Genomic DNA, 25,160 nt, shown 5'->3' on the forward strand with positions numbered 1-25,160 from the left:
TTGTTATAAAATCCGTTCAGGGGGCCATAACGAGAATTTCCTAAAAAGGAAGGAAGGAAGGGAACTGATGTATCACATGTACAAAGGGCAAGTGATGCTTTACACGACTGTCACCACTATACATACTGTACTGACCTCTGTGTGTTCTGGACCGTGGTTTAAATGTATTTCTTACTTGGGTCACAACCGAAAGGTTTGAAAGTCACTGCTCTAGAAGACAGAGCATTTAGGGCCCAGACTGGAGGCTGCTGCATTCCGCTAGATGGGCAGAGGGGACCCTTTAAGGTGGTGGGATAGTAGCAGTAGAAAGAAAAGAAAGATAAACAGAAGAGACACTTAAAAACAGAGAAGAGAATCTGGGTAAGGGAAACCAACGAAAATGCTAAGGTGTTACACCTGGGTCATTTGAGGGGCAAGGTGGCAATAATCATAAACAGGCCATCTGTGAAGAAGAGCTGGTGAAGAGGTCCACAGAAGAGGCAGTAGACACCTTTAAGGTGAGATACATTGGTTTCAAGAGACAAGAAGACATCGCGATAGAAAGACAAAAAAAGTTCTGCCACGCCATGCCCTCAAAACCAGGTCCCCCACATTGCTTTAATTTAGTCACCTTTTACAATACTATATTAATTCTCTTTCAGCTAAACAATGTTTTAAATTTATGCTCTGTCCTCAACCAAGTGGTTATGACTTTAAAAAGCACATAATCACACTAAAGAACCAATACCATCAGTTAGTGTCTGGCTATTACATTATTTACCATCCCAAGGGCTTCACTTTGATTTAGCATTTGATGGATAAGTACAGACGGGTCTGTCACTTGGCTGCAAGTGCGCCTGCTGGCTGCATCAGCACCGGGCTGGGCAAGCTGCAGGAGCCCGGCTGCACCAGCTACCGGGAGAGAGTCATGCCAAAAGGCGCCCGGCAGCTGCCATGCAGTCTGTGCCCATCCCGTGAAGCTGCACAGTTGGCTCGAGGGCCCTGCTGATCCAGCGAGAGGGCACGAGGGAAATGGCAGAACTCCAACAGATCACTTTATCCAAGACTGAATCCCCAAAGTACATCAGAATAGACATAATTAAATGAGGCAGTGTGGACCTAAAGGTACAATGTCATCCCCACCAGGCCCTCGATGAAGGGAGTTTTGCTTTACAGAAGCCTTTTTATGAAGTAAATTACATTAATTACCAACATTTAAAAACATCCAACATTTAAGGGTTCTGAATCTCTGATTTATTAGACAGCATGGAATTAACAGGTTTAGGTTATTTTACAAAAAGAGCTCAAGCTGCTCATACACAGCAACTGGGCTTGCTGGGGGAAAACAGTTCTTCAGACTACTGCAAAAGGACACAAAGACTCCTCATCCTACACACAGTCAGTATGAAAGGGCACACAGACAAGTTTTTTGCAAGACAGAAAACAGAGAAATCCACATACTAAATAACGCATCCACAATGACTATAACACATCCCTTAGGGGATAAGCATGTAACTGTAGGAAGCAAAACAAAGCTTTCCATAGAGAAACCACTTTCACGAGATGATTAGGTGGACCTGCAATGAAGAAAATACATTTCAAAAGATGGGTTCAGACTTACACTAAGTTTTCACTGAAATACTTACAAATAAGACCTTTCTCTGTATCAGAAGAATTTTTTTTAAATACATCATGGATAAAATAAATTTCAATAAAGGTCCAAGTACCATTCAGAAACATACATTTGCAAATAATATAAATAAAAAACAAAAAGTGTGACAACAAAAATACTATTTGGTACTACCCAGAATAGGCCAAGCTAAGTTCATGTTCTGCTTCAGGGCATTATATTGAAATGAATCTCATTCTCACTATAATTTTTTTCTTTTTAACCTTAATCACCAGTGGCTGGGTAACTGAAATGGACATGAGAACTATATAAATGTCAGAGAAATATGTAAACCTCATTAATGTTTCCAAAAATTCATTTAGAGATAGAAACAGGTCCAAATAGATGCCTGTCTAAATGTACTGCAATTACGTTACAATTATTTTTCCAAATACACAGATATGCTCTGTCTTTTCTCAGCTCATTACTGACTCAAACAATTTGCTCTTCTGGGATCAATTGTTTGCTAATAAATAATTGTTTACAGTCACAAAATGATGTTAGGAGGTTTTCTTATTAGTTTTCCTTCTGCACCCTAATAAGATTGAAAACGAGCTGATTCCCCAGAGTCTAACCTTAACCTCGCTTTGTTTCACAGCCCAGGAAATGATGACCCATCTGCTTCAGAAAATAATGGACGGCCGAGAGGAAATATTGTTTAATTGTAGATTAACCTCCTCATGAGGCAGTCTGAAGCAGCTTTAGAATTAGCAACTATAACCAGCAAGAGAAACAAATGGCTCAAGAGCCTTTTTCTCTACCATTTAAGGTCCACAAAGAATGCAAAGGGGGTTTTACTACCTACATTTATTCACAAACATTTATTTCCACAATAGAAACAAACACCATCAAGGTCAAAACTGATTCTCAAAAGTGCTGTCGCTGCCCTCAAATTCTGTTTGTCCGAATACCTTTAAATGCAGCAAACCATCAAACCATCTCATGCACTAAAGAAAGTGTTTGTTTTAAAAAAAGCAATAAAAACCTCTTTTCCAATATTTTCAGGTTCTTATAATATTAAAATTAAATTTTTTCCCTGGTTTCTTTGTTAAAAGTAATAAATCCACCATTGGGGAGTACGAATTGTTTTATTATCATCAACATGGCACTTAAGTAAATGAAATCTTGTCAAGTACATGGTGACCTACAAGTTCAAAAGAAAAAAGAACAGCATGAGATCAAAATGGCCAGCCAGGACAAGAGATACAAAAGTGAGAGATTAAATGCAAACACAGCCCTTTATCCAACAGGCTTCACATGCTAAGTCTGTTCTAAAGTCAAACCTGTAAAAACACACGATATTGAGTATTTAATACTCTGCCCCCTTCTCAGGGACTCAACCAATTTAGCCAGGGGACTCTATACCATTCTAACTCAGAGAGGTACAGGAATCCTGAAAAGTCAGTTATTCCATAAATATTTACTGAGGACTTCCTTCCAGGGCCTGAGTAGACAGGGCCAAGGAACAGGACAAAGACTCTTGGGGGTTGGTATTTCATGGTTAAACAAGTGCCTAAGTATCAGGTTTCCCTAAAGCCTGGAAGCCTGGTGCAGGTAATTAAGTAAAAAGCTTTGCCCTAGGTACCAAAAAATGGAAATGGTTCCTCTCTGTCAGCAGTTACAACCAAGAGCCAAAGACATCTATGAAAATTTCGAAACTAAGGAAATCTGCTATCGCAGGCAAGGCCATATTACTCTGAATTTCCAGTAAGACCTGAAGGTCATTCATTTTGTGTAAATATTAAAGAAACAACCTCTGTGGAGAGGGAAGATTTTTGGTAGTTCAAATTCTTAAATATCTTAAATAGAATTTGCTAAAATAAATTATTCTTGAATTCCTCAACTTAATTTTGAAGCAATGAGCTAGTAATAACTCCAGAGATTCAAATAATAGTGCCTATTCAAGAAGAATGAGAGTTTGACATTCTTCTCTACAAAACAACTAGGCACAATTTTATCCATCAGATGTCTATCAACCTACGGATATTGAAAGCTTGGGAGAACAAGATAAAATCAACTCCAACCCTAGAGTCAGCTGTAATATCGAGCAGGCATCAACAATGCTATTCATGAATTTAGAAAAATTAATAAATCCTGGGTTGAATGCAAGAAAAGGCTCAAATACAGGTGAAGCATACTCACTTGGGTTTTGTTTCTGCATCTGTCACTTGGCGAATGAAGATACCATCTTCGGGATGTTCCGTGTCATCCATTTCATACATATACGATGACGCTATTGCAAGTGTAGTCCCATCATTACTGAAGGCGAGTGACGCAATGCTGGTGGGGTACCGATGGAACTGGCACAGCCGCTTTTTGTTAAATGGATCCCAAATATTTACAAATCCATCAGAACCACCTGCAAGTAATTTCAAGAGTTACAACAGTCCTTAAAAGCAGATACAAAAATAACCATTATTTTAACCATTTTTAAGGTCACAGAAGTTACATTTTCCCCAGGGAGTATTATACCAGATTTTCTTCCCTTTAAATATCATAAAAAGCAAGCACAATTTTTTAAAACTGCCCAAGTACAAACGTGCACTGTTCAATTAATAGCAAAATGATGTTATCTTAACAACTAGATACAGGTTAGCATACCTGTGGCAAAGGTATTGTGGATGTTGTGAAACGAAATGGCGTTGACTGGGTAAATTTGCTCAATATTATTTTCTTTCAGTCTGTGACACTTGAAGGCATACTTCTTCTTCTGTACCTCAGGGCTTGGGTCCAAGTACTCAACTGCCACTCGGCCTTCAATAGAGCTTAATACATAACCCTGACAAGAGGAAATCAGAGGACAAAAATGGTGAATCCAGCTTCCAAAACTAGGCCTGGATTCCCAAACTCAACCCAATTCCAAAATTCAGCCCACAATAAAGAAAGATGATTATTTTTAAAATGAAAAGAGAATACGGCCAGGTTTTAACCACGTGTTTAAGCTGTACTAACATAGTTAAGGTCACTCCAAAGTTTAAGAACACTTATATCTGTTTTATTACAAGTAAATAAATAAAAGGCCACCATCACTTGCCTTCTTCATTCTACCAGTACCCTGCACACTGCAATCAAAAATGTTGAGTTATTCTGTCAAACCTCAACAGGAATTTTAAAGTGTTTCAGTATCATTTATTTGTTGTCCTGTCCAGAAGGGGACTAGAATTCATTCCATCAGCTGGAATATGTTTTTCTTTGCTCTACGCCTCCTCACCTCTAACAACTGTAAGAGAATTGTGTCTCCTTCACTGAGGGTACCAATAATCCAAACCAAGTGGAAAACCAGCCTTCCATCTTGGTCATCCTGCCTCTCGCATTTAACTACACCAAGTCAAGCGTACACACAAACCACACAGATTTTCAGTGATGTTCAAACGTGGCTTATAATTTCAAACCTTTCCTAACTTTGCCTCGAAATAGTATGTCAAAGAAAGTAAAAGATGAAGATAAATATGAAATCTATATTTTTAATTTTTCAAGGTATGAAAAAGATTTACTCCTAAAAAACTACTTATGGAGAGAAAAAAAAATCAATAAAATGTTACTTTTAAACTTCCATTATAAACTGGAAATAAACTCTGACGGAAAATTTTAGATAGAAGACATGATAACATTCATAAATGCAAGCATATTTTAATCATGCACTTAAATCTCTAAAGTTTCACATAACTGCAATTCCTTATCTTCAATGGAAATTTACAATATCCTGAGAAGAACTGTGATCACCATTTGAGGTACTAGCCTTCTGATAAGCACTAAGGATAGCCATTAGATTCCAAAGACACCCACTGTTTTTAATGACTTTTCCTCTTGTAAAATTCCTACAGCAGCTGACCCCACCACCAACTTCCCTTTGAACTTTAAGGATTTGGGGACATAAGGGCAGATTAATAGTGTCACCTCATCTAGTAATGATGATGGGAAGGGTGACCTACCCTGTTCGTCATTATATGAAGGACAACGCCTCTCTACCCTCAATGGCATTCTTTTAGAAAAGAAAAATCCAGGTCTGCTAGCAGACTGACTAAACTCTATTAGCATTAAGGTAAAAAGAGGTGCAAAAAAAAAAAAAAGAAAGAGAGAGAGAACAGCAAATTCCATAATCCTAAATTTCCAGATTTAAATTTGAATTCACTGTTTTGTAAATTAAAATACCTGCAAAACTCTGATTACTGTATACCTGTCAAGCATCCTGGACTAGCATCACCAAGGAATCTGAAAACCTCTACTCTAGCCACTGGCAGATTACTTATCCTCTCTGAACATCAAAGCTTTCTCTAAAATTGAGTTAACATACCACCTTTTAACAAAAGGCTGTCAAAAATTTACAACAAATTCTAAATCACTACTCAAAAACAAAAGCAAAGCTTTAAAAGGCAGTGACCAAATCATTATCATATAAGATCCTCTTATTTTCAAATTCCCCGGGCACAGGGAGGAGAGGTCAGTACCTGCTTGTTTGGAAATGCTCGTATGCAGCGAGTCTGGTACTTGAGGCTGGACTCCCGGCGCTGCTGCACGTAGCCCATGTTCCGTAAGTCCCACACCAACACTCTGCGGCCTGCGGTGCCCACAATCAGCCGGTCTCCAGACACTGAGAGGGTATACACCTTTCAAGAAAGACCAAAACTTGCTGAAAATCATCTGCTTGCCTGCAAATGGCATTTCGCACCAAGATAAAGTCCACTAATCATAAAACCATAAAAAAGTTAGCTGATCAGGTTCACAAACACAGGTACGAAATTTTAAATGCTACAGTTACACAATCCAATTGGCACAAAATAATAAACACAAGATATTCTTAATACTTAACCAAGTATCACATAATGCACATTCTAATTAACTCTCCGAAAGCATCTCTGAAACAATTCTCTTCGTTACTAAAACAAGTTAAATTATTAAACAGTTTTTACAGCCCTCTTGTTTCATTCAGTGACAATATAAAATTGTAGAAAATACTCAAAAAGGAGATAATAAAGCCATAAAAACTCAAGATAGCTTTCAATGGGCTTCTGGCTTTTCATAAAACAATCATTCTCAAAGTTATTTTTCTATGACCACCTTTTGGAAGGATATTTCATGTTGTAACTCTAAAAATCTTGACTCTCCCAGCTGTCACACTGAATAAATAGGCCTTCCCAGGAAAAGTGAGAGAGCTATCATTAATTAGCTTCTTAGTTGCTTTTGGTGGCATACGAACTCAAAATTAAAAGACAAGGATAGTGGTCTGGCACATGACAAGGCAAATTCTTATACCCTGACGTCATACTGAACACTCAGGACAGAGTTATCTTCAGGGAAAATTTAAAAAGCATTTTATTCCCTAAAAGCATCTATTTTTTTCCCCTCAAAACTCCTTTTCTTCAATATCAAAACAACTTCCACAAAAACATTCCTTTAAAACAAATCACAAAATTTCCTGCCAGTAAGCATTTAAAGTTACTTATTTTCAAATATGTTATCTGGGGACTAAACAGAGATAGCAAATTCATGAAAATGGTGGCAAAACGTATGTTCCTGATCAGGTTAAACCATTTTTTTAAAGTCTAGACTTCAGGTATATAACTATGCCCTGATCATTACTTTCAATTAATAAGCAACTCATCTAATATTTTAAAACCTGAAAAATCATTATAAAAAATGAAGAGGCCTCATGACATGATAAGATATCTCTTTAACATTCAGTAATTAAACCTTATGGTTAGTAATCACTAATACGTTAACCACATACCACCAGCCTGGAGGAAAAAAACAAATTGGGTTTCACAATGTAACGAGTGGACAGTCTCTACAATCTGGCCTTTAAATTCAACAGCTAATTTGACCAAGGGAAAAACAAGAAATTTAAAAGATTCAAAACAGTAGATTTAACACAAGAATATTTCAATAACAGACATATTAAGATTTACCGCTGTTTATTCAGAAAACATGTTTGCAGAAAAACAGAAATTAACCTAAGATATATGAAACACCAAATTTTAAGAAACACAGAAAGAGATCAGTTGATAACAGTACAATCAGAATGGGAATTTTATCTTAAATCTTTACTATACAGGTGACACACAAGCTTCTAAAAGTGCTTTCTATCCCCACGAATCATAAATCAAGTAAAAACACTGTCATGCTACTGACTAGGTATATACATTTATCAAAAACAATATTAAAAAAAGTGACATAATGAACCTTGCTGAACCAATAAGCAGCTTGATTCAGTGTGGCTGTCCATTATATGATATTCTGTCAGCAATTTATCACAGCTCTTAACACGTTACATACAACCATAAATCAAAACCAGAAACAATGCAATTATTTTATTCTGAACAAAGGTCTTGCCAGGAGTAGATTCGAATGTGATGTGACAAAAATAATGGCTCTTTGGATGCACTACGGTATATAATGACAGCTAACAGGAACTGAATAGTATATTTACATTGAGGAAATAGACTCAAGTGAAGGATACCTTTAAATTGCTAAAACAATCAATCTTTAAAATTAACTACCACCTGATAAAGTCTGATAAAGGATACAGCAGGAATGCTCAATTACATTTCCACTGTACAGATAAAAAGATTACAATAATACACAAAGTTTCAGTTTTAAGAAGCTTCCTTCACTACAGCCTTCAAACTACATCTGTTAGTATTAAAAATAAATAAATGGTAAAAGCCAGGGAATATAGGACATCTTTTTCACTAAACTTCAAATGATAACCCATTTCACCCTCTTAGTCAACGCAAGAGAAACCTCAGGTCATAAGTGAAAATGAGTGATGCTCCATCCCACTTCCTGGTTTGGGGCCGTCAGACCCAAATGAAGGCAATGGAACAGTCTTTGCTAAATGACTTCTCTGAAAAGTTGCTTCTCAGCCCTAGGACTGAAAGCGTTAATACATGGAAGTGGGTTTAGGACTAGTGCTATCCAGTACAAATACGACAACGGACAGAAAATGTTGACCAAAATACCAAAATTAGTTTTCCTTCACATATTTAGCTGAGTTTGTAAAACAGACTCATCAACTCTTAACCTCTAAATTGAACATCATATTCATCAAACATTTATCAAGTCAAACCACCCCAAGGACCATAATTCCTCTTACGAATATAAAGAGCCTACCTTTTCAGGCTGAGAGAAGGTCCCAGCGTTACAAGGGGTTCTGGGATCCCACAATTTAACTGTCTGATCCCAACTCCCAGTAACCATCACATTCACTTCTGGACAATATTCAACACATCTGATAGGGGCATCATGAGTTCCAACAAGATTTTCTGTAGGAAAAAACAAACCAACAAACCACACCTAGCTTTACTAAACAAAGATTCCTCAAGTGAACAATAGAAGGAAACATTCATCGCACTGTAACCACTGTAACAAATCCGCTTCCACCCACTCAATGGAACTACTACACACAGAAAAATTTCTCCGCGACTACGAAAGTCATCCTTTCATCTCTGTTCACCTGACAGTGCATAGCTTGACTCACTGGCATGGTAATACCAAAAGCTGACTTCAGTTTCAGATTACATTAAAATGGTGGCATATTTGTTATTTTCCTCACTTGATTCTAGATTCCTTCAAATCAGGAACCTTGTTTAACTCTATAGTTCTGACTATCTGGTACAGGTTCTTATACACGGTAGGTGCTCAAGAAATACCTGATGAAATGAACCAACGAGTGGAGAGCTCTGGTCAAATGTATCTGGATAAAACTTACCAAGTTAAGCTGATGTTTCAAAGAAACTTATTTAAGTGGTAACAGGATTATCTGAGAGCTGGGGATGAGGAAGGCAGGGAGTCTTATGATTAACCCACTTGGTTTTCATGGTGGGTCAAATTTCTAATACACAATTTCTTTCCTCTCAGTTTCAACTCTTCACCCTATCTGATTCATTCATTCAACTAACATCTACTAAATGTCTACTATGTGCCAGAATCTATACCACATGCTAAGGATACAACAAAGAACAAACAATATGTGGCCCTGATCCTCAAAGAGGAAAACTACCTGTTTAAATACATACTTTTTTTTCTTGTTTAAATGGTATCTCGTGAAGTTCAGCAATGACCTTCTGAGAATAAACAGCTAATTCCATTATGGCCTATAACTTCAAAAACTTTTGTTTCCTTTTCAGTGCTTTTTTTCTCCTGAGTTTTCAAACAAATAGAACCTAAACCTGCAAGCTAACTTCCTATCTAGAATAAGCTGCTAGCAAACAAAACCAAACACCTGCAGTTGTAAGTTACATGACAAAACGGCTTTCATGCAAAAGCCTCTTCTGACTGGATCCTTCTTTATTTTTTTTTTGGATAAGATATAGTGCCCATCCTCTATCCATCCCACTGTCCAACTCATCCTCGTTAGTCGTATCTCTGTGCCTTGCCATGTCCTTCAAGTACATCTATGTCTAACGTACGCATATACCAAAAAAAAAAAACCTCCACTAGAGAGCTCTGTGTATTCGGGTTCCATTCCAATCTCTACTCTGCTCCAAAGTCACCACAAAAATGTGGGTAAGTTATTTCATATCTCTTAGAAATTAACTAAAAGAAAATGTGTCATCTTGTTCTTCATTCAATAAACGCAACTGAAGCATATTCTATGCTAAACAATTATACAAGCGGGGTTAACATGGTATCTGGACAGGGTTGGCTATTTTATAATGTTAAATTTTTTAAAACCTATCTTCCTTCAGTCTAAACTAAATTAGTTTCTGAAAAGAGAACGCTGAAACAGCACTGTCCTGGAAAAATCCTACTGAAAGGTAGTCCACTGCGGGACCCAGTCCCCTTCTGAGGGCAAGGGAAAGGGCAAATACTTAAGTGCCACTTCATGTAAACACTGTGGATGGAGATCATGAGTTTCACTGATAAAATACATGCATAATATTTTGTGATTGTAATTTAATGGTTATCATTTAAACGAAAAAGTCCTAAATTCAAGCCATTTTTACTTGTATCTAAGCAACTTAGGAACTAAGCAATTCAGGAACTACTCTTCATGAATAAACATTTACAAGTAAGCACTAACTAAGAAAACACTGAACTGGTAAAAATGTGGCTATGTTACCTTGATCAGTGTTCAAATCATGCATTTTCAATTGATGGTCTAATCCCCCACTCCAGGCATGTGTTGGATCCTACAAAATAAAGGTGCAAGTCATTTAAAACTTACAGAGCTTTAAAAAGCATTTTAAAATTCCTGTTTCTACAGCCAACTATCCAGTTTATGCTCAGGACGAGAGGTACACTGGGCTCAGCTACTCACTGTAAACAAACAAAAAAACAGTACAAAAAATAAAGCAAATTAAGGAGCTGAGAAAACTACTACGCCAGCAAATTAAGGAAGAACTGTTCACCACACTGGCTGACAGTCAACAGGCATTCCCATGTACTCGCAAACAGACCTTTCTTTTAACAAGACAGCCAAATGTTACTGTCTTGTTGTGAGTTTCAAACACATTACGTCCAAAAGGTTTGCAAAGTTGCGCCATTAGAACACAAGGGGAGACCGAGTTCTTGACGTCTGCAAGTCCCCAGCGCCAAAAAAAAAAAAACCCCACACACACACAAAAAAAAACAGAAACAAACAAAAAAACAGTACCTGGGGCTCAAGGTAAGTGCTGGGGGAAGGGAGGGGAGCTATCCAAATGACCCCACCGACAAAAGCCTCAGCCCAACAACGGAAAACGGATACTGTTGACCAGGAACACCATACCGAGACTATTAAAGGGGGGCAGAAGCGGAAGCGGAGGACACCTACGTAGAAAGCGCAGTCCAGGACGGCGCCGGTGTGCTGGTACTTGAGCCGCATGGAATTGGCCGGCACATCGTAAAGGCGCACGGACGTGTCCCAGGAGGAGACCAACAGGAACTGGGAGGTGTTCGGGCTGAACTTCACCGAGGAGATGCCGTCCTCGGGTGGCTGGTTCAGCTTGAACTCGTTAGAACCGGTCATCTACAGAACAAGCGCCTAGTTAGAGTCCCCAAGGGTCCGGGGGCTGGACTCGCCGACGGCGCGGCAGCGAGGGGGCCCCATGGGGGCCGGGCCTAGGGAAGGCCGCCGACACGGCCTCTGCGCCTCTGCGCCTGCGCGGAACCGCCGCGCCCGCCGCGGTCCGGCCTCATCTTCCCCCACCCCACCCCACGCCGCCACTTCTAAGCGCCCCAGCCGGCCGCGTCGCCGCCACCGCACCCCTAACTCCAGCCTCCAGCGTGGCCCGCCGCGGGCTCCTGCACCCCGGCCTCCCCCACTGGGCCTGCCGCCCCGCCTGCTCCTGAAATAAAAGAAAACCTGTGGAAGAGGAACCGGTTCCCAGAGGACGGCTCCGCCAGCTCCGGGCCCGGGGGGCGGGGGGTGGTGGAGGGGTTCCCAGAGAATTCGCTACTGCGCCCGGCCGCCTCTCCCCGTTACCTTAGCTCCTTCTGAAGCAACTTCGCCGCTACTCGCCGCCGCGTAGCTTCCCTCGTAGCTCTCGCAGGCCGGACGAAAGGGGCGGAGAGGAAGTTCCAGCCAATGCCTGCCATTGGCTGATTTCAAACGCCAACGTCTCGCTCTAGGCAGCCGATTGGTCCGCCGGGCGTCAGTCAACCCAGGCAACCTGTTCCGGCACAAAGGCGAGTGACGGCTTTTCCGGTCACGTGGCCTCTTTTCACCACCAGGCTGAGGCGCCAGCGCAGGTGCCGGACGAGTGAAAACTACAACTCCCAAAGAGCACCGCGCCAAGGCTGCGCTCACGCCCTCGCCCCTCCGTGTGCGGCACGCTGGGAAATGTAGTCTCCCTGGGGCCGACGCCTGGCCTGTCCTCTGAATAGTAGGCGGGAAAGATACTCTTCCCAGTTGACTCTTGGGGCCCTCCCCATCTCAGTTAATCTCTCAGACACAAAAACCTTATTTTGGTCAGTACTTTTATAGAGCTAAATTAGTTTCCCTTCCACTGCACATGCATATGCCTATGAAGTTGACCAAAATTGGAATTGAGAAAAAACTATTTGCTCAAATGAAGTGTATATTTTGCCCTACTTTTTTCTCATTTTCCTGGACATTCCACCTATGAACCAGGCTCTCACATTTCCCACTGTCGAAGATCTACTGACCTTAAAGATACTCATCCTTATTTATACTCTGCTTATCTCTTCATTCCATTTTCCTGCAAACATTTATTGAGCACCCAGCGCATGCCAGGCCTGGTGAGAAAACCGGGAAGATGCATTAATCAGACCGATTCTTGCTCTTGAGGAACTCTTTGTCCAGAAGGTTGGACAGACTGAGAAACAAATGATTACTCTGCAGTGTGTTAAAGCTCAAAAGCCTCTTTGAGACATATGTTCAAGTAGGGCCCTAAAATGACACCTACAAGCTTCTCTCCATCCACCCCCTCCCACCCCAAGAACTCGCCAGACTTGCAGGCTCGGTTTGCTGGATTTTCTGTTTCTAGAATCCTCCAGAAATAGGAGAATCAAGAACGTTGCTCCTGTAATGAGAAATAATTTGGTCTCCATGAAAGAAAAACAATACTTAATTTATAACTAGAATGCTGTGACTCAGTTACTCTTGAATATCAAAAGTGCACTGAAAATTTTCAATTTAATCCATGCTATAACCTCTTTTTCACAGGCTTTTGTAAAAAAAAATCTTATTATTAAATGATCTTGTATGAAGTGGGAGGAAACTGCTGAGGTTAAAGTGTTTAATTTCTACCTTGATAGAGAAAAAGTGTTGTTGGTCCTTATGCATTCATATATGCTGACTCAGGTGCACTTTTTTATGAATGGTGACACAGTAAACACACAACAACCACCCTTCTGCCCGGTGTATTGATGATATTCCTGTCAAAAGGACAGATTCTTGCCCTGTCTCCTCACCAGTCCTCATACTTGGTTCTCTCTCCTCTTTCAACAACTTAATGGCTAGGTTAAGAATTTTAAAGTGCAGTGCCTTGCCTCCATTCTAATTTTGGCTAAATAATTTTATCTCCAAATAATTTTATTTGGTTCCCTCTCCCAGTTGTTTATTTAATTCTACTAGTGTTTCGAGATTCTGAGCATGAATTACCCACTAATAAAATCTAAGCGTATTTCATTAACCAGTGTGTGTATGATTCAGGTCCCTCTGGGCAGGCAGTTGCAGCCGGACTCGATTTGAGTTTTAAGAAACGTCAATCTTTTAAATCCAGTTTAGAGCCTGAAAGGAGGCTGATGATTTTGCTGCTTATTCAAATGAATTGATAGTCTTGAGCTAGGAAACCTGGCCACAATGGAGTCTTGAACATTTCAAATCCACATGCAAAGCCGTGTGTGTGTGTGTGTGTGTGTGTGTGTGTGTACTTAGTTACCTATAAGAAAGAGGAATTCCTAGAAACTAATCACACTGTTGGATCACCTTTGACTACTAATTTCTGGATTAGTAAAAAAAGTGAAGTACCCGCTATATGACAAACTGGAAAATGATCATCCCTAAAATCTTAAGGGCAAAAACCACTCTGCCATTAACTGCCTACAGGAAACAACTTCCTATGAAGGAAGTAAGCCCAAGAAGGATATAGTGACCCAATACTGTAATGTAATCTATTGAAGTGCAGACAAAAATGATATGGGTGAAATATTCCTATTCAAGTAGTTCCTTGAAGGCAGTTCCGTTATTTCTGCATGGAATATTCAAATAGCAGTTTGAGAGGAAAGAAAAAGTTAAAGCAGGTTTCTGGAAAGAGAAAACTTCATTGAAATATGCGTACCAAATAAATCAGAAAAAAACAGATCCAGTGTCAATTCTGTTTTCTCTCTCTGACTAGCCAATATCTAGCATAGTTTTCAGCAAGTACTAGGGCTCAGTAAATATTTATTGAATTGAACTCAGTTGAAATGAAATAAATGCAATTGACCTCACAGCACTGGCACATGTGTTCTTGAATTTTATGAAATCTAACAAAAAAATATGACCTCACAAATGGACAAGACACCAGGCATTTAAGACATGACACTGCGGGTCACATAGACGGGTAACAGATATCCTGCATACTTTCATAAAATGCAGATAATTTCGATGCCTCTCGGCTCAAACAGACAGGTCTGTCACGCAAATATTCCCCCTCTAGAGGATGGGATCCGGGCTCCGCGCTGCCGACTCCCGACACCTTTGCAGCGGCTAAGGAGTAGCCCGGGGCTGGAGGCAGGAGGACCCGGGAGCTCGCCCCACGTGACACCGAACCATCAGCATCCTCAAAGCTCAGGCAATTTTTTTTTCTGACGTTTTACAAGGAACAGGTGGCTGCGATCTAACACTGCGAGACTGCGATTTGCATGACACTCGGCACGCGTCTGTCCTCTCGGTGCCGCGCCCGCCCAGCCAGGGTGAGGCAGCAGGTGCTGGGGCGCCGAGGTCCGTGGGCGCGCAAACCGCGCACCAAGGTTCCATTCAGTGCCCGCTGCCACGTACTCGCCCGCGACCCGGCCCCTTAGCCACGCACAAGGCAAACTATAAACAACAACAAAACAGTGTGGGGAGGAGCCTTTGCCTCCCGCGCTTTCTTTGCCTAGTCTCGCGCCTCATCCCTCTTCAGCCGAAGTGCTGCCTTTCCGCGACCTGTTCCCGCACCGCGCGGCTCGGAAACTGTGAGCGCGCCAGTCTGGGGGACGAGCAAACCGGGCTCTATACCTGATCCAGGCAGCGCCGCCCCACCTGCCCTGTGCCCTCGGAGAGGAGGCTCCTGTCACAGGTTGGACCACGACGCACGGCGCCCTGCTGCCGTCAACCCCGGGGCGCTCCCAGGGCTGGAAAGAAGCTCGTTCCGGGAGGCAACTGCTTCGGCAGTGAAGCCTGCCGCCCCCCGTCTGTACCTCTCCGCGCGGGCTCCAGTTGGGTTCCCGCCGAGGTGAGCCTCCGCCGCGCGGAGACTACGGGCACCAGCTAGTGGAAAGGGGTGCGCCTTCAGCCCACGTGCCGCCTCGGCGGGGCCAAGGTCCCAACCTTTAACCTCTGACCCCCGCCCCACCTTCCACGGGGCTCGAGCCAGACCTCTTCTGACGCCCGCCTGCAAGCTCTTCCATGGAAAAGCGAGAACACCTGCGCGTTAGTACGCCGGACAATCAATTCCACCAAAGTTAGCAACGATGCTTAAAATGTTTTATTTTTTTCTTTTTAAAAATATTTACAGATCTGAAATCTCCCCCCCCCATCTCCCCTACCCATCCTCGGGACAAGGGAAACGAAAAGAGGAGTCGAGATCATTGTTCGAAGCCCCCAAGGGCTGGCTTGGCCAGCCGTGTGTGCGTGTACATATATACAGGTGTATATATGGGGGAGAAGAATGTACCTGGTCTGGTGTTTTACTGCTTCTTTTTTCCTACCGATCAATGTCGATCTGGCCGAAACTCCCTTTCCCACCACCACCGTAGAACATCCCCTAGAACATGGTTTTCAAAACGTATTGGTTTGTTTGGGGTAGAAAGCAGATGATCTGGCTGGAGGAATGCCGATAAATACGAGAAACAATCAAAACAAAAAGTAGGGCAGAGGCCATAAATAAGAGGTAACGAATACACATGGTGTATCTCGTAATATTTCTGGAAACGCGCAGCCCTGGCTCCGGAGTGGGGGCAGCCCGCGCCAGGCTGGCGGGGAGCGGGCGGGCGGCGCGGGGCCGGCGGGCCGCTCAGTAGTCGAGCTTGCTGTAGAGGTTGTAGAGAGGTAAGGCCGAGAGGTTGCTGCCCGGGTAGTAGAGCGGCGCGGGGAAGGCGAGCGAGCGTGGCACCGGCACGCGCAGCAGCGAGCTGTCCCGGAACACCAGCGGCATTCCCACCAGAGTCTGCGCCGACGCGTGCGCCATGTTGGCCGCCTCCAGCTCCGCGGAGAGCTGCCGCTTCCACTTGTTGCGGCGGTTCTGGAACCAAGTCTTGACCTGGGTCTCGGTGAGCTGCAGGCTGGAGGCAAGGCAGGCGCGCTCCGAGCTGCTCAGGTAGCGCTTCATGTCGAAGGTGGACTCGAGCTGGTACACCTGGCTGCGCGAGAAGACCGTGCGCGTCTTCTTCTTGGCCGCGCCCGCCTGCTTGTCGGCGCCGCCGCCGTCCCGCGGTCGCTCGGGCCCCGGCGACGGCGAGCCCGCGGGCAAGAGCCTCTCTTTCTCTTCCTTAAAGTCTGGGTGCGAAGAAGAAAGGAAAGGCGTGCGCTCCGAGCTCGCCGGCCCCGCGCCTCCGCTGCCCTTGGGGGTACCTGGGGAGTGAGAACAAAGAGGAAGGCCATGGAGTTGGGAAGCCTCAAAGACCCCCAGCTCTCGCCGGAACCAGGGAGTTGGCAGGCGCCTGCAGCCTTGGTCCCATCTTCCTTGGTCCCCACCCCCATCCTCTTCTCTCCCTCTCGCTGAAACCCAAAGCCCGGCACCCGCCTTTTGAAAAGCAACAGGACAGGGATCCAGCTACTTCGAGTCTGGGGTCTCTGTGCTCCCAGCTTCGTGAAAGGACGTGTGGCAACAGGGGGAGGAGATCTGGAGGGGGGACATTAGCATCATTTTAAAAGATGATTTTGCCTTGTAACTGAACTGGAAGAGTTCCCTGAGCTTTATAGTGTGGCATCATTTCACAGGCCGTTTGTTCTGAAATCACGCTAAGGACTAACGCGGGGCTCCCCTTGGTCAGATGTTGTAAAGAGGAACCATCTACGAAAGGCACCATTGTCAATCATCTTGGAGTGCTAATCATTCCGAGGAGGAGGAGAGAGAGAGAGAGGCAGAGGTCGAGAGAGCGGAAGAGAGAGAGAAGAAAAAGACGCTGAAAGAGATTGCGGTAGAGAAGGACCGACCGCTCAGATCCGACTTCCAGACTTCGTGTGCAGAAAGTATACGATGTGCAAAGGGGATATTGAGGGCACAGCCATGCGTGCGGCAGGCCCTGTGCCCAACCCACTATGGTACACTCTCCCTCCAACCCAACCTTCCCCAACACCGCGCCGCGCCACATCTGTGCTCCCGGTTTCTTCCCGAGCGCCCGCCGGGCGGAGGAGTCAGCACAGAGCGCGCGTCTCCTCCCCTCGGCGCTGCACCCCGCGCGGCCGCGGCTCTGGCCAGGCGAGGGGGGGCGACGCGAGAGCCCCCGCACAGCTTCCCTCCCCTAGAGCTTGCTCGCTGCTGACCCGGGGGCGTGCGATCCTTACCCAGGCAAGGAAAGGGGATGGGGGGGTGGTGCTTGGGGCCGGGCTCCTTGGGGCCGTGCGGGTCTGGGCAGAAGCAGGCGGGTGCCTTCCAGCCTTCGTCCGGCTCCTCCTCCTCCGAGGACACGGACAGGCTGCGCTTCCTGGCCGGCCAGCCGGCGGGCTCCCGTGGCGCCTCCGAGGGGCCCCCGCCCAGGATGGACTGAATGGTGAAGCTGGAGACGCCGCCGGCCGCCGGACACCCCTTGCCCGCATCTTCCTTGCTTCCCATCCTGGGTTCATAAGAAATCGGAGGAAACCAAGAACTCCCTTTAGAGATGATCTGGGTGGAAGGTGGTGCAGGCAGGCAGGCAGGCAGGCAGGCAGGCGGAGGGGGTGGGGGGAGGGGGGAGGGGAGCCGGGGGAGGGGGGAGGGGAGCCAGGGGGAGGGGGCGGCGAAGCTGGCGAGGCGTCCCCTACGCGCGGGGGACACGCGGGCACCGGACGGCTGCGCTGGGGTCCGTGCCCGCCCGGCTTTAGGTGCGGCCGCCCAGCCCCGGCGCGAATGCCCCTTCCTTGCCCGCCAGCTCGCCGAGTCCCCGGCGGCGCAGAGGTGGCGCGGCCTCATTTGCATAGAGGTTACTCAGACGCGGCCAATCGCAGCGCCGCCGAGCGGCCCCGGAAAATTTCAAAAAAGCCCAGGCCCCGCATGCAGCGCCTGTGCTCCCAGGAGCGCGCAAAGAGCCAGACTGGACCGAAAGCAACATAGATTCCAGCCCAAGTTCCTACCCTGTGTGGCGACACTGATCGCTCGGACCCCTGCCCTCTCGAGAGGTAGGGGCAGTTCGGGGCTCAGCTGGAGTGACCCGACGCCTCCCATAGGCGACGGGTCCTCGAACCCTCAGAGGGGCTCACAGGCTGTTCCACGACCCTCCCCAAATTCACTCCTTCTCGCCTGGGCAGGCCAGCAGGGCTGGCACCCCGCAGACCGCTGCGCCCGGCGCAGGAGGCCGGGGGGCGGGGGATTTAGGAGCGTGCGCATAGGAACTGATGCTCTTTCCGGGAGCTTACCGGGGAGGCCTGGGAGCAGACAACTTGGGCCCTTCCCCGCCTACAGACCCCACCCCTGTCACAGGCCCAACGGGGCTGCAAGATCGTTGGGGGTGCGGGAGGGAAGCCCTAGATCTTGTTTCAAGAGATTCGGGTTCAAGTCCCAGCACCCTCATTTCCATGCTGCGTGAACTTGGACAAGTGAAATCCCAGTCAGAGCCTCACTGCCCTCCTAGGCGATATGAACTTCTCATTAATGTCTCCCCTTCACCTGTTTCGAGGATGGCTTTAGGTAGGAATGAAAAAGCACTGGAAAGCCTAGAATCACTAGAAGCTCATTGTAGGTCCTCTGTAAACCTTTGTAAACAGCCCAAAGCTCGGCCTCCTCTTCCATAAGTGACTCTCACTTTTAGGCAAATATTGGAGGTGAGGGAATTGCTGCAAAAAGAGAAGCGCTTTGCTCCAGGAAAGGAGAGAAGGAGGTGAGGATAGCGACATGGTTTTAGAATTAGACAAAGTGTATTCAAATGGCTAGGTGACCTTGGACAGGATACTTAAACTTTCTGAGCCTCGGTTTCCTCATTCCTAAAATTGGGGGGAGAAGCAACGATTACCTCACAGAAGCTGTATGAGGTCAAAGTGCGTAACTCTGAGCACAGCTTGCGGTGGGCGCTCAATTAACCATATTTCCCTACCTCATCCTCACGGCCCCCTCAAAGCCCTGACTCTTGTTTTTTTAATTCCCAGATCAGCTGGTACTGGATGTGGAACCAGTCCGGCGCAGGCAAAATGTTTCGGGGGCACAGCTGTCTACACAAGCGTCGAAGAACCGAAGGTGGAAGCAAGGCTCCAGGGCGCTCAGGCAACCCCACCCCCTGGGTCTGAGGCCTCGAGACCGCTCGACCAAATGATCCCTGGAGCCCTGACCCTAGGGTGCCCCCCAAATGCAGCCAAGGGTGAGAGGAGACTCTGGAATCAGTCCCTACAAATGTCCAGACTCTGCATCATGACGGTGCAGTTCCCTCCTCGCCCGCGCCGCGCCCGGGTTATTGAGCAAAGCGCTTATAATATCATTAGCCGCGGTGAGTTACCGACTGCAGCCTTACCCGTGGCAGAACCTCTCCCTACTTAACTCCTCCAAGGGCTCGTTAATGGGCTAATTGATTAGGAGTCGGCGGCGCAACCGGGGCAGAGGCAGGCAAGGGGGCGGGGCGGGGGGGCAGAGGCTGTGCGCCACGGCCCGGGAGGCCCGCGAGGGGCAGGTGCCGGCCTCCGTCACCGCATTAACCTCTTCAGGGCTCGGCGGCGGGGTCGAGACACATTACAAATGGTCAGCTTTAATCATGGTGTCAGCTCATTAACCCGGAAGGACCCGGTGCTGAAATACAGTTTGTGCGTCCCCCTCTGCGGGGCCGCGGCGCAGGCTCCCGGGCCACGTCACAGCCCGTCCCGCGCGCTCCCGCACGGTTGGGGGGTAGAAGGGAGCATCCTGAAAACAAATACCCGACTCTCACCCGCCTGCGACCTCTCCGCCTCCCGCAAGCACCCTGAGTGGGAGCTGTCTCCCGGCCCGCGCTGAAGCCACCCGGCGGGAAATTGGCGGACCGGACGAGCTAAGCCTGCCCTCCACTGGGGACGAAAAAGGATTTGGGGTAAGGGGAGGGCATTGATTGAACCCTTCTGAGCTAGCAAATACTTGGTGCCGGCAACCTGGAATATTCTGAGAGCATCCTAACATTCTTCACTTTAATCCTCACAGCAAACCTGTGGTGCAGATCTGTACCCCCCGCCCAATGTACAGGTGGAGGAACTGAGGCTCAGAAAAAAAAAAAAAAAGCCCAAGCAGAGTAAGCAAGATTGAAGCCCGAGGCTGTTCCACTGCCAATACATGACTCTTTGGAAGGGGCGAGGGGCGGGGCGTGCATTGGCCTTGAGCTTGGGATGGCTGCGGGGTAGACTGTGAGGACCCCCGCCATCTCGGGACCGCGGGGCACATGTTTGGGTGGAGTCAAGGGCCCACAGGGTTGGCCTCAGCCAGAGCAGTGACCAAGTGAGGCAGCAGCTGGGCCTCCGGGATGGGCCTCGGAGAAGCAGCTCCCAGACCCGGGAACGGCGAGGGACTGGGGAGCTGACCTGTGCGGCCTCTTCCACCCCGGCACTCTGTGCACCTTGAGATGTGAACGCCTGAAGCCTCACGCACGCGCTTGCATAAACACTTCCACAGTCACACACAGCAAACGTTCACTGAGCTCCGACTAGTGTGTGCCTCACACTGACACACTCTAAACTGAGCCGGGGAAGTGGTGCTGCTGGTGCAGGACGGAGGCAGGGAGGCTGTGGCGGAGACCAGGCAGACTCTCCTCTCCTCCCGTCTCTTCAAATGGGCACCTGCAGGATCTCCCCCACCTCGGGCAGACAGCAGTCCCAGGGCAGGGGCCAGAGAGCCAAGACACGATCTTCCCGCCGTCCCTTCAGGGCATTTGGGGGGGGGTCCCTAAGACTTCACGGCGAGTGCAGAGGCCCACACGCCCTCTCCTGGGCTCAACGCAGCTGCCAAACGCACTCCCAGGAACCTTAAGCTTCAGGAACCACCACCCACAGACACCCCATCTCTCTGCCCTCAAGTGTGGCAATTCTTCAACTCAGTCTCACCTCCCACCCCACCCTCCAAGCCTCCGGATAGCTGCGCCCCGCCCTACTCCAGTCAGATCAACAGCCCCTACCCAGGAGGAAGGCCTCTCATCATCTTTGGGATGCCCCCCACTCTTCCTAGGAATTAGGCATAAACGGGTTCCAAGGAAAGATAAACTTTCCGAGACTGAAAAAACGCTTAAAGTTTAGGTCCCGAGATTATGCCACTGCTCGATATTAAAGCGGCCCAGAGCAAACTTGCCGAGGAGCGTAATAAAAATTGATCCTCTCTTCTCTGCGGCAGTTGGGAAATAGGCTGGCTGAGCCGGGTAATAGTAGAAGAAGGCTCCCTCCGAAATGACAGATGAAGTCATAAACAAGTTTGATCTTGGAATCAAGCTTCGATAAATATTAAACACAGGCTGACCCCCCCTTTACGCGAGTGGATTATGATATATGGCGCGTCCAAACTTTAAAATAAGGAAATACCAGAGAAAATGATCTCAATAAATTTTCTAAGTATAAACGTTGATTATGTTTCGATTTTCATTCAAGGGCCTCTGCTGTTCGTTCTTTGGTGCAAATGACATCTCGCAATAGGCTTTTGGGGAAAAGGGCTCCCTATTTGAAAAAGAGAGCCCCAGAGGTGTACAATTTATGTAATCTGCGGCTGGAAAATGAATTGTGTAATTTATTGGAAAACAGAAAGTCGTGAAGATTGGATCAGCATAGCCGAGTCCCAACACCCCCCTCCCCACATCCATCAAGTTCCAATTAACAGCCTAACCAGAGAGCTTTAATGGGTTTCCAATCTAGTGGCCTGATAGACTCATCAATTCCTCTGGGAGAAATTAAGAAAATCGACCGCCCCTTGGCGACGCAGTGTCATTCCTTTCTGCAACTATATGTCAAATTAAAAACACAATTAAAATTTAAACTGTTTCAATCAAAGGGTGCCCTGCAACCTATGTTTCACTTAATAGAACTTTGATGAAAATCTGATGCGTGCACTCCATCACCAAGGGGGGCGAGGGCGGCGAAGGAGCTCACGAGAGAAGGGGATTCTTTCTATTTAAGACTTTAGCGCTCCGGTGAGGCACACCAGGTGACTCCACCTCGTCGCTCCTGACTAAATGATGGGCGCAACTCTCTGTCGGCGTGCTCTCGCTCGCTCGCACTACACTTCTCCCCCAACTCTTTTTCCTCTCCGTCCACTGCAACCAGAAGGGATCCTTTTGGAACCCGGGCGACAGAGATTTGGGCCAGTTTCGCCGCGAAGACGCATCGACTGGAGCAGCAGCCAAGAAGGGACCTGGGCGAGTACAAGGGCTCATCTCCTGGGAACTGTCCGAGGATGCACGCTGCTTCCAGCGATCTCTTGTCTCTTGTCTCGGGAATTGCCCGGACACACGGTTGAAGTGCTACGGGATCCTGGAGGCAGAATGGTGGGGGGAAAGCCCTGGCGGATAACTGGACCCCAGCTGCGCTGCTGTCTGAGATCGGATTCCCCAGAAGCTGTGGCTCCCCACCCGATAAGCCTCCAGGGTACTTCCGCAGGAGAAGCAAGCTCGGGAACAGGCGCGTCCGAAATCTCAACTCAAGATCCGGGTCCGAGTCACTAGGCAGGGCTCCAAAGTATAGCAGGCCCACTTATCTTTACAGCCCTTTTCTCCCTTCCGCCAACCACCCACAGCACCCCTCCCCGACTATTTGTGAGGTCAAAGGGTAAACATTCGCCCTGCACACCCAGACGGGCGCACGTGCACACAAAGGCGTGCACACCGCGATTCGCGTACGCCCAGACGCGCGGATCGCTCGCACCCACAAGGCAGAGACTGCCTGCAGGCTGGGCGGGAGGGGATGGGCAGAGAGTGGGCGGCAAGCCGCGAGGAGGGGCGGAGGAGTGCCTCTGCCTGGCCCGGTGTAAGTGCCTGGGCGGGCGACGTCCCAGGGGCTTCCCCGGCTGTGCTCTGGACCCCAAGTGGGGATTTCTATGAGGCTCATGGTTTTTGCACCCTGACCCCGTCGCGGTGACCCAGTAGAGTGGTCTTTTCCTAGCCGCTTTGCGTTCTAAGTTTGGATCGCTGAGGGGAAGAAGCCTCCTGGATGGGTCACAGGACTCGGGGCGTGGACAAGCGCGAGGGGTGGGGCAAAATGGAGCCTTGGAGGCGGGCAGGGCGGTGCTCAGCAACGTCTCCGGTCCCCGCAGGGCCTTTCCAGGGAAGTCCAGGTGCTCCGCGCGCGCAGAGGAGTAGAAGCTGGAGTGCTTGGCCCGGGCCCAGGCAGCCCTACGACGCCAGCTCTCGCCAAAGCTCCCGAAGGTCGAAGGCTGTGCAGCCCTCTAGGCCCCCACTGCTCTGACCCCAGCTCCCATCGCCCGGGCTGCGGCTGACCCAGCGTGCTCTTGCAGACGAGAAAGCGAACCCCACCGACCTTCGTACCTCCCCCTCCTTCTCCCCGCCCCACCCTCCAGCGCGCACTCTGGGGCTCTGGCGTGCCAGGGGACGTCCTGGCTCAGAATGAAGGCCCAGTGGCGGGGGTGGGGCCGTTTATATCTGTCTTGCTCTTGTTTGATGTACACACACCCGCTCTATTTACTACCAAATAAAAGAAATACATCTGTGTTGCCAACAGAAACAGCTCAAGCGAGAGCTGGCTCTCTGGTCTCCCAGGGCCCGGAGACGCTCCCGGGCACTCAGAGCCGCAAAGCCCAGCACCGTGAGGACCCCGGCTCCGAGTGAGGCCCCGGCCCATAGGTATATGGAGGTCTGAAGTGGGATGATGGCGGCTCCCATAGTTTGTCCCAGGTGGCTTGTGACGAGGGAACATGAGGCATCTCTGCCCAGAGGATTTCCAGCTTCACGCCCCAGAAGTAGGAGCACCACCTCGCTCCCTGCCCAATCCTTTCTACAAGGTTCTTCCCAGCTTGCCTTAGCCTGGGGCCATCAGAGAAAACCAGCTGCCCAGGGTCACCCAGAACAAAGTGTGCCTGACCGTGCTGTTGTGATGCTATGTGATCACAATGTATATGTGATGCTAAACACATATACAGGTTGGGCCCTGGGAGCCCCTGGATGTGGTGTCTGTTAGGAGGTCTAACAGAAGTGTGGGGGGGACAGTGAGTGTTTCATGGCACCCTGAGGGTGAGTGTATCCTGTACGTTGTCTGCATGCGTGTCTGGATAATGCAGAGAGGATTAAGCCAGGAAGCCGATGCCATTGCACTGGCTTGACTAATTGGGAGTGCCAATAGGGAAGGATCTGAAGTTAGGATAGGAGAGAAGGCTGGGTTCCACAATCTGAAGGGAGGGGAAGATGAAAGGATGAAATCGGGGATTTGGCTCAGTGTCCTAGGGATTTCTTGGAGGAGTTGAGTGGAGGTACACTCACTCCGCCACAGAGCCCCTTCTGCTGAGCGGTTCCAGCAGTTCCTGGCAATCCTTGCAGAGGCATCGCCTAGAGAAGCACTCTGTGTGGGGGAAGACGGCCCCGGGCTAGCTCTCGAGATGCGACAGTTCCATCAAAGTGCTGTCTTGGCCTCTCCCGACACGAAAGCTTGCGGTAGAGCCTAGGATGCTTCGCGCTCGGGGAGCAGCTTCCGTGCTCTCTGTCTCTTGCATTGTGAGAAATACCACGACCCCCAGCCGACGGGAGCAAAGCAGATGTTTCCTGCCTGGGCGGGCTTCTAGGTTCATATCACTGCCAGTCCCAGGCGATGGCC

General features: G+C 47.8%; 2 protein-coding genes across 4 annotated transcripts; both read right to left on the minus strand.

Moving 5' to 3' along the window:
• Window positions 1–1,210: 1,210 nt before the first annotated feature.
• On the minus strand, window positions 1,211–12,181 carry BUB3 (BUB3 mitotic checkpoint protein). 3 transcript variants are annotated; one of them, XM_067709139.1, is made up of 8 exons: window positions 12,054–12,180; window positions 11,403–11,597; window positions 10,710–10,779; window positions 8,759–8,910; window positions 6,097–6,255; window positions 4,250–4,427; window positions 3,791–4,007; window positions 1,211–1,556 (listed from the first exon to the last, which is right to left on the minus strand). In XM_067709139.1, the coding sequence occupies exons 2-8, from the start codon at window positions 11,595–11,597 to the stop codon at window positions 1,547–1,549; spliced, it is 981 nt and encodes a 326-aa protein (XP_067565240.1). In that variant the 5' UTR covers window positions 12,054–12,180; the 3' UTR covers window positions 1,211–1,546. The 3 variants fall into 3 exon arrangements, with proteins under 3 accessions (XP_067565240.1, XP_067565238.1, XP_067565239.1); XM_067709137.1 differs by lacking the exon at window positions 1,211–1,556 and adding an exon at window positions 2,718–2,792 and having other exon boundaries at window positions 12,054–12,181; XM_067709138.1 differs by lacking the exon at window positions 1,211–1,556 and adding an exon at window positions 2,718–2,792 and having other exon boundaries at window positions 11,934–12,059.
• A 4,109-nt stretch (window positions 12,182–16,290) lies between these two features.
• On the minus strand, window positions 16,291–18,051 carry HMX2 (H6 family homeobox 2). The gene is made up of 2 exons (XM_067708852.1): window positions 17,784–18,051; window positions 16,291–16,847 (listed from the first exon to the last, which is right to left on the minus strand). Exons 1-2 carry the CDS (start codon window positions 18,049–18,051, stop codon window positions 16,291–16,293), a joined length of 825 nt encoding a protein of 274 aa, XP_067564953.1.
• Window positions 18,052–25,160: the final 7,109 nt, after the last annotated feature.

Source organism: Pseudorca crassidens, chromosome 16 (assembly GCF_039906515.1).
Source record: "Pseudorca crassidens isolate mPseCra1 chromosome 16, mPseCra1.hap1, whole genome shotgun sequence".
NCBI classification, from domain to species: Eukaryota; Metazoa; Chordata; class Mammalia; order Artiodactyla; family Delphinidae; genus Pseudorca; species Pseudorca crassidens.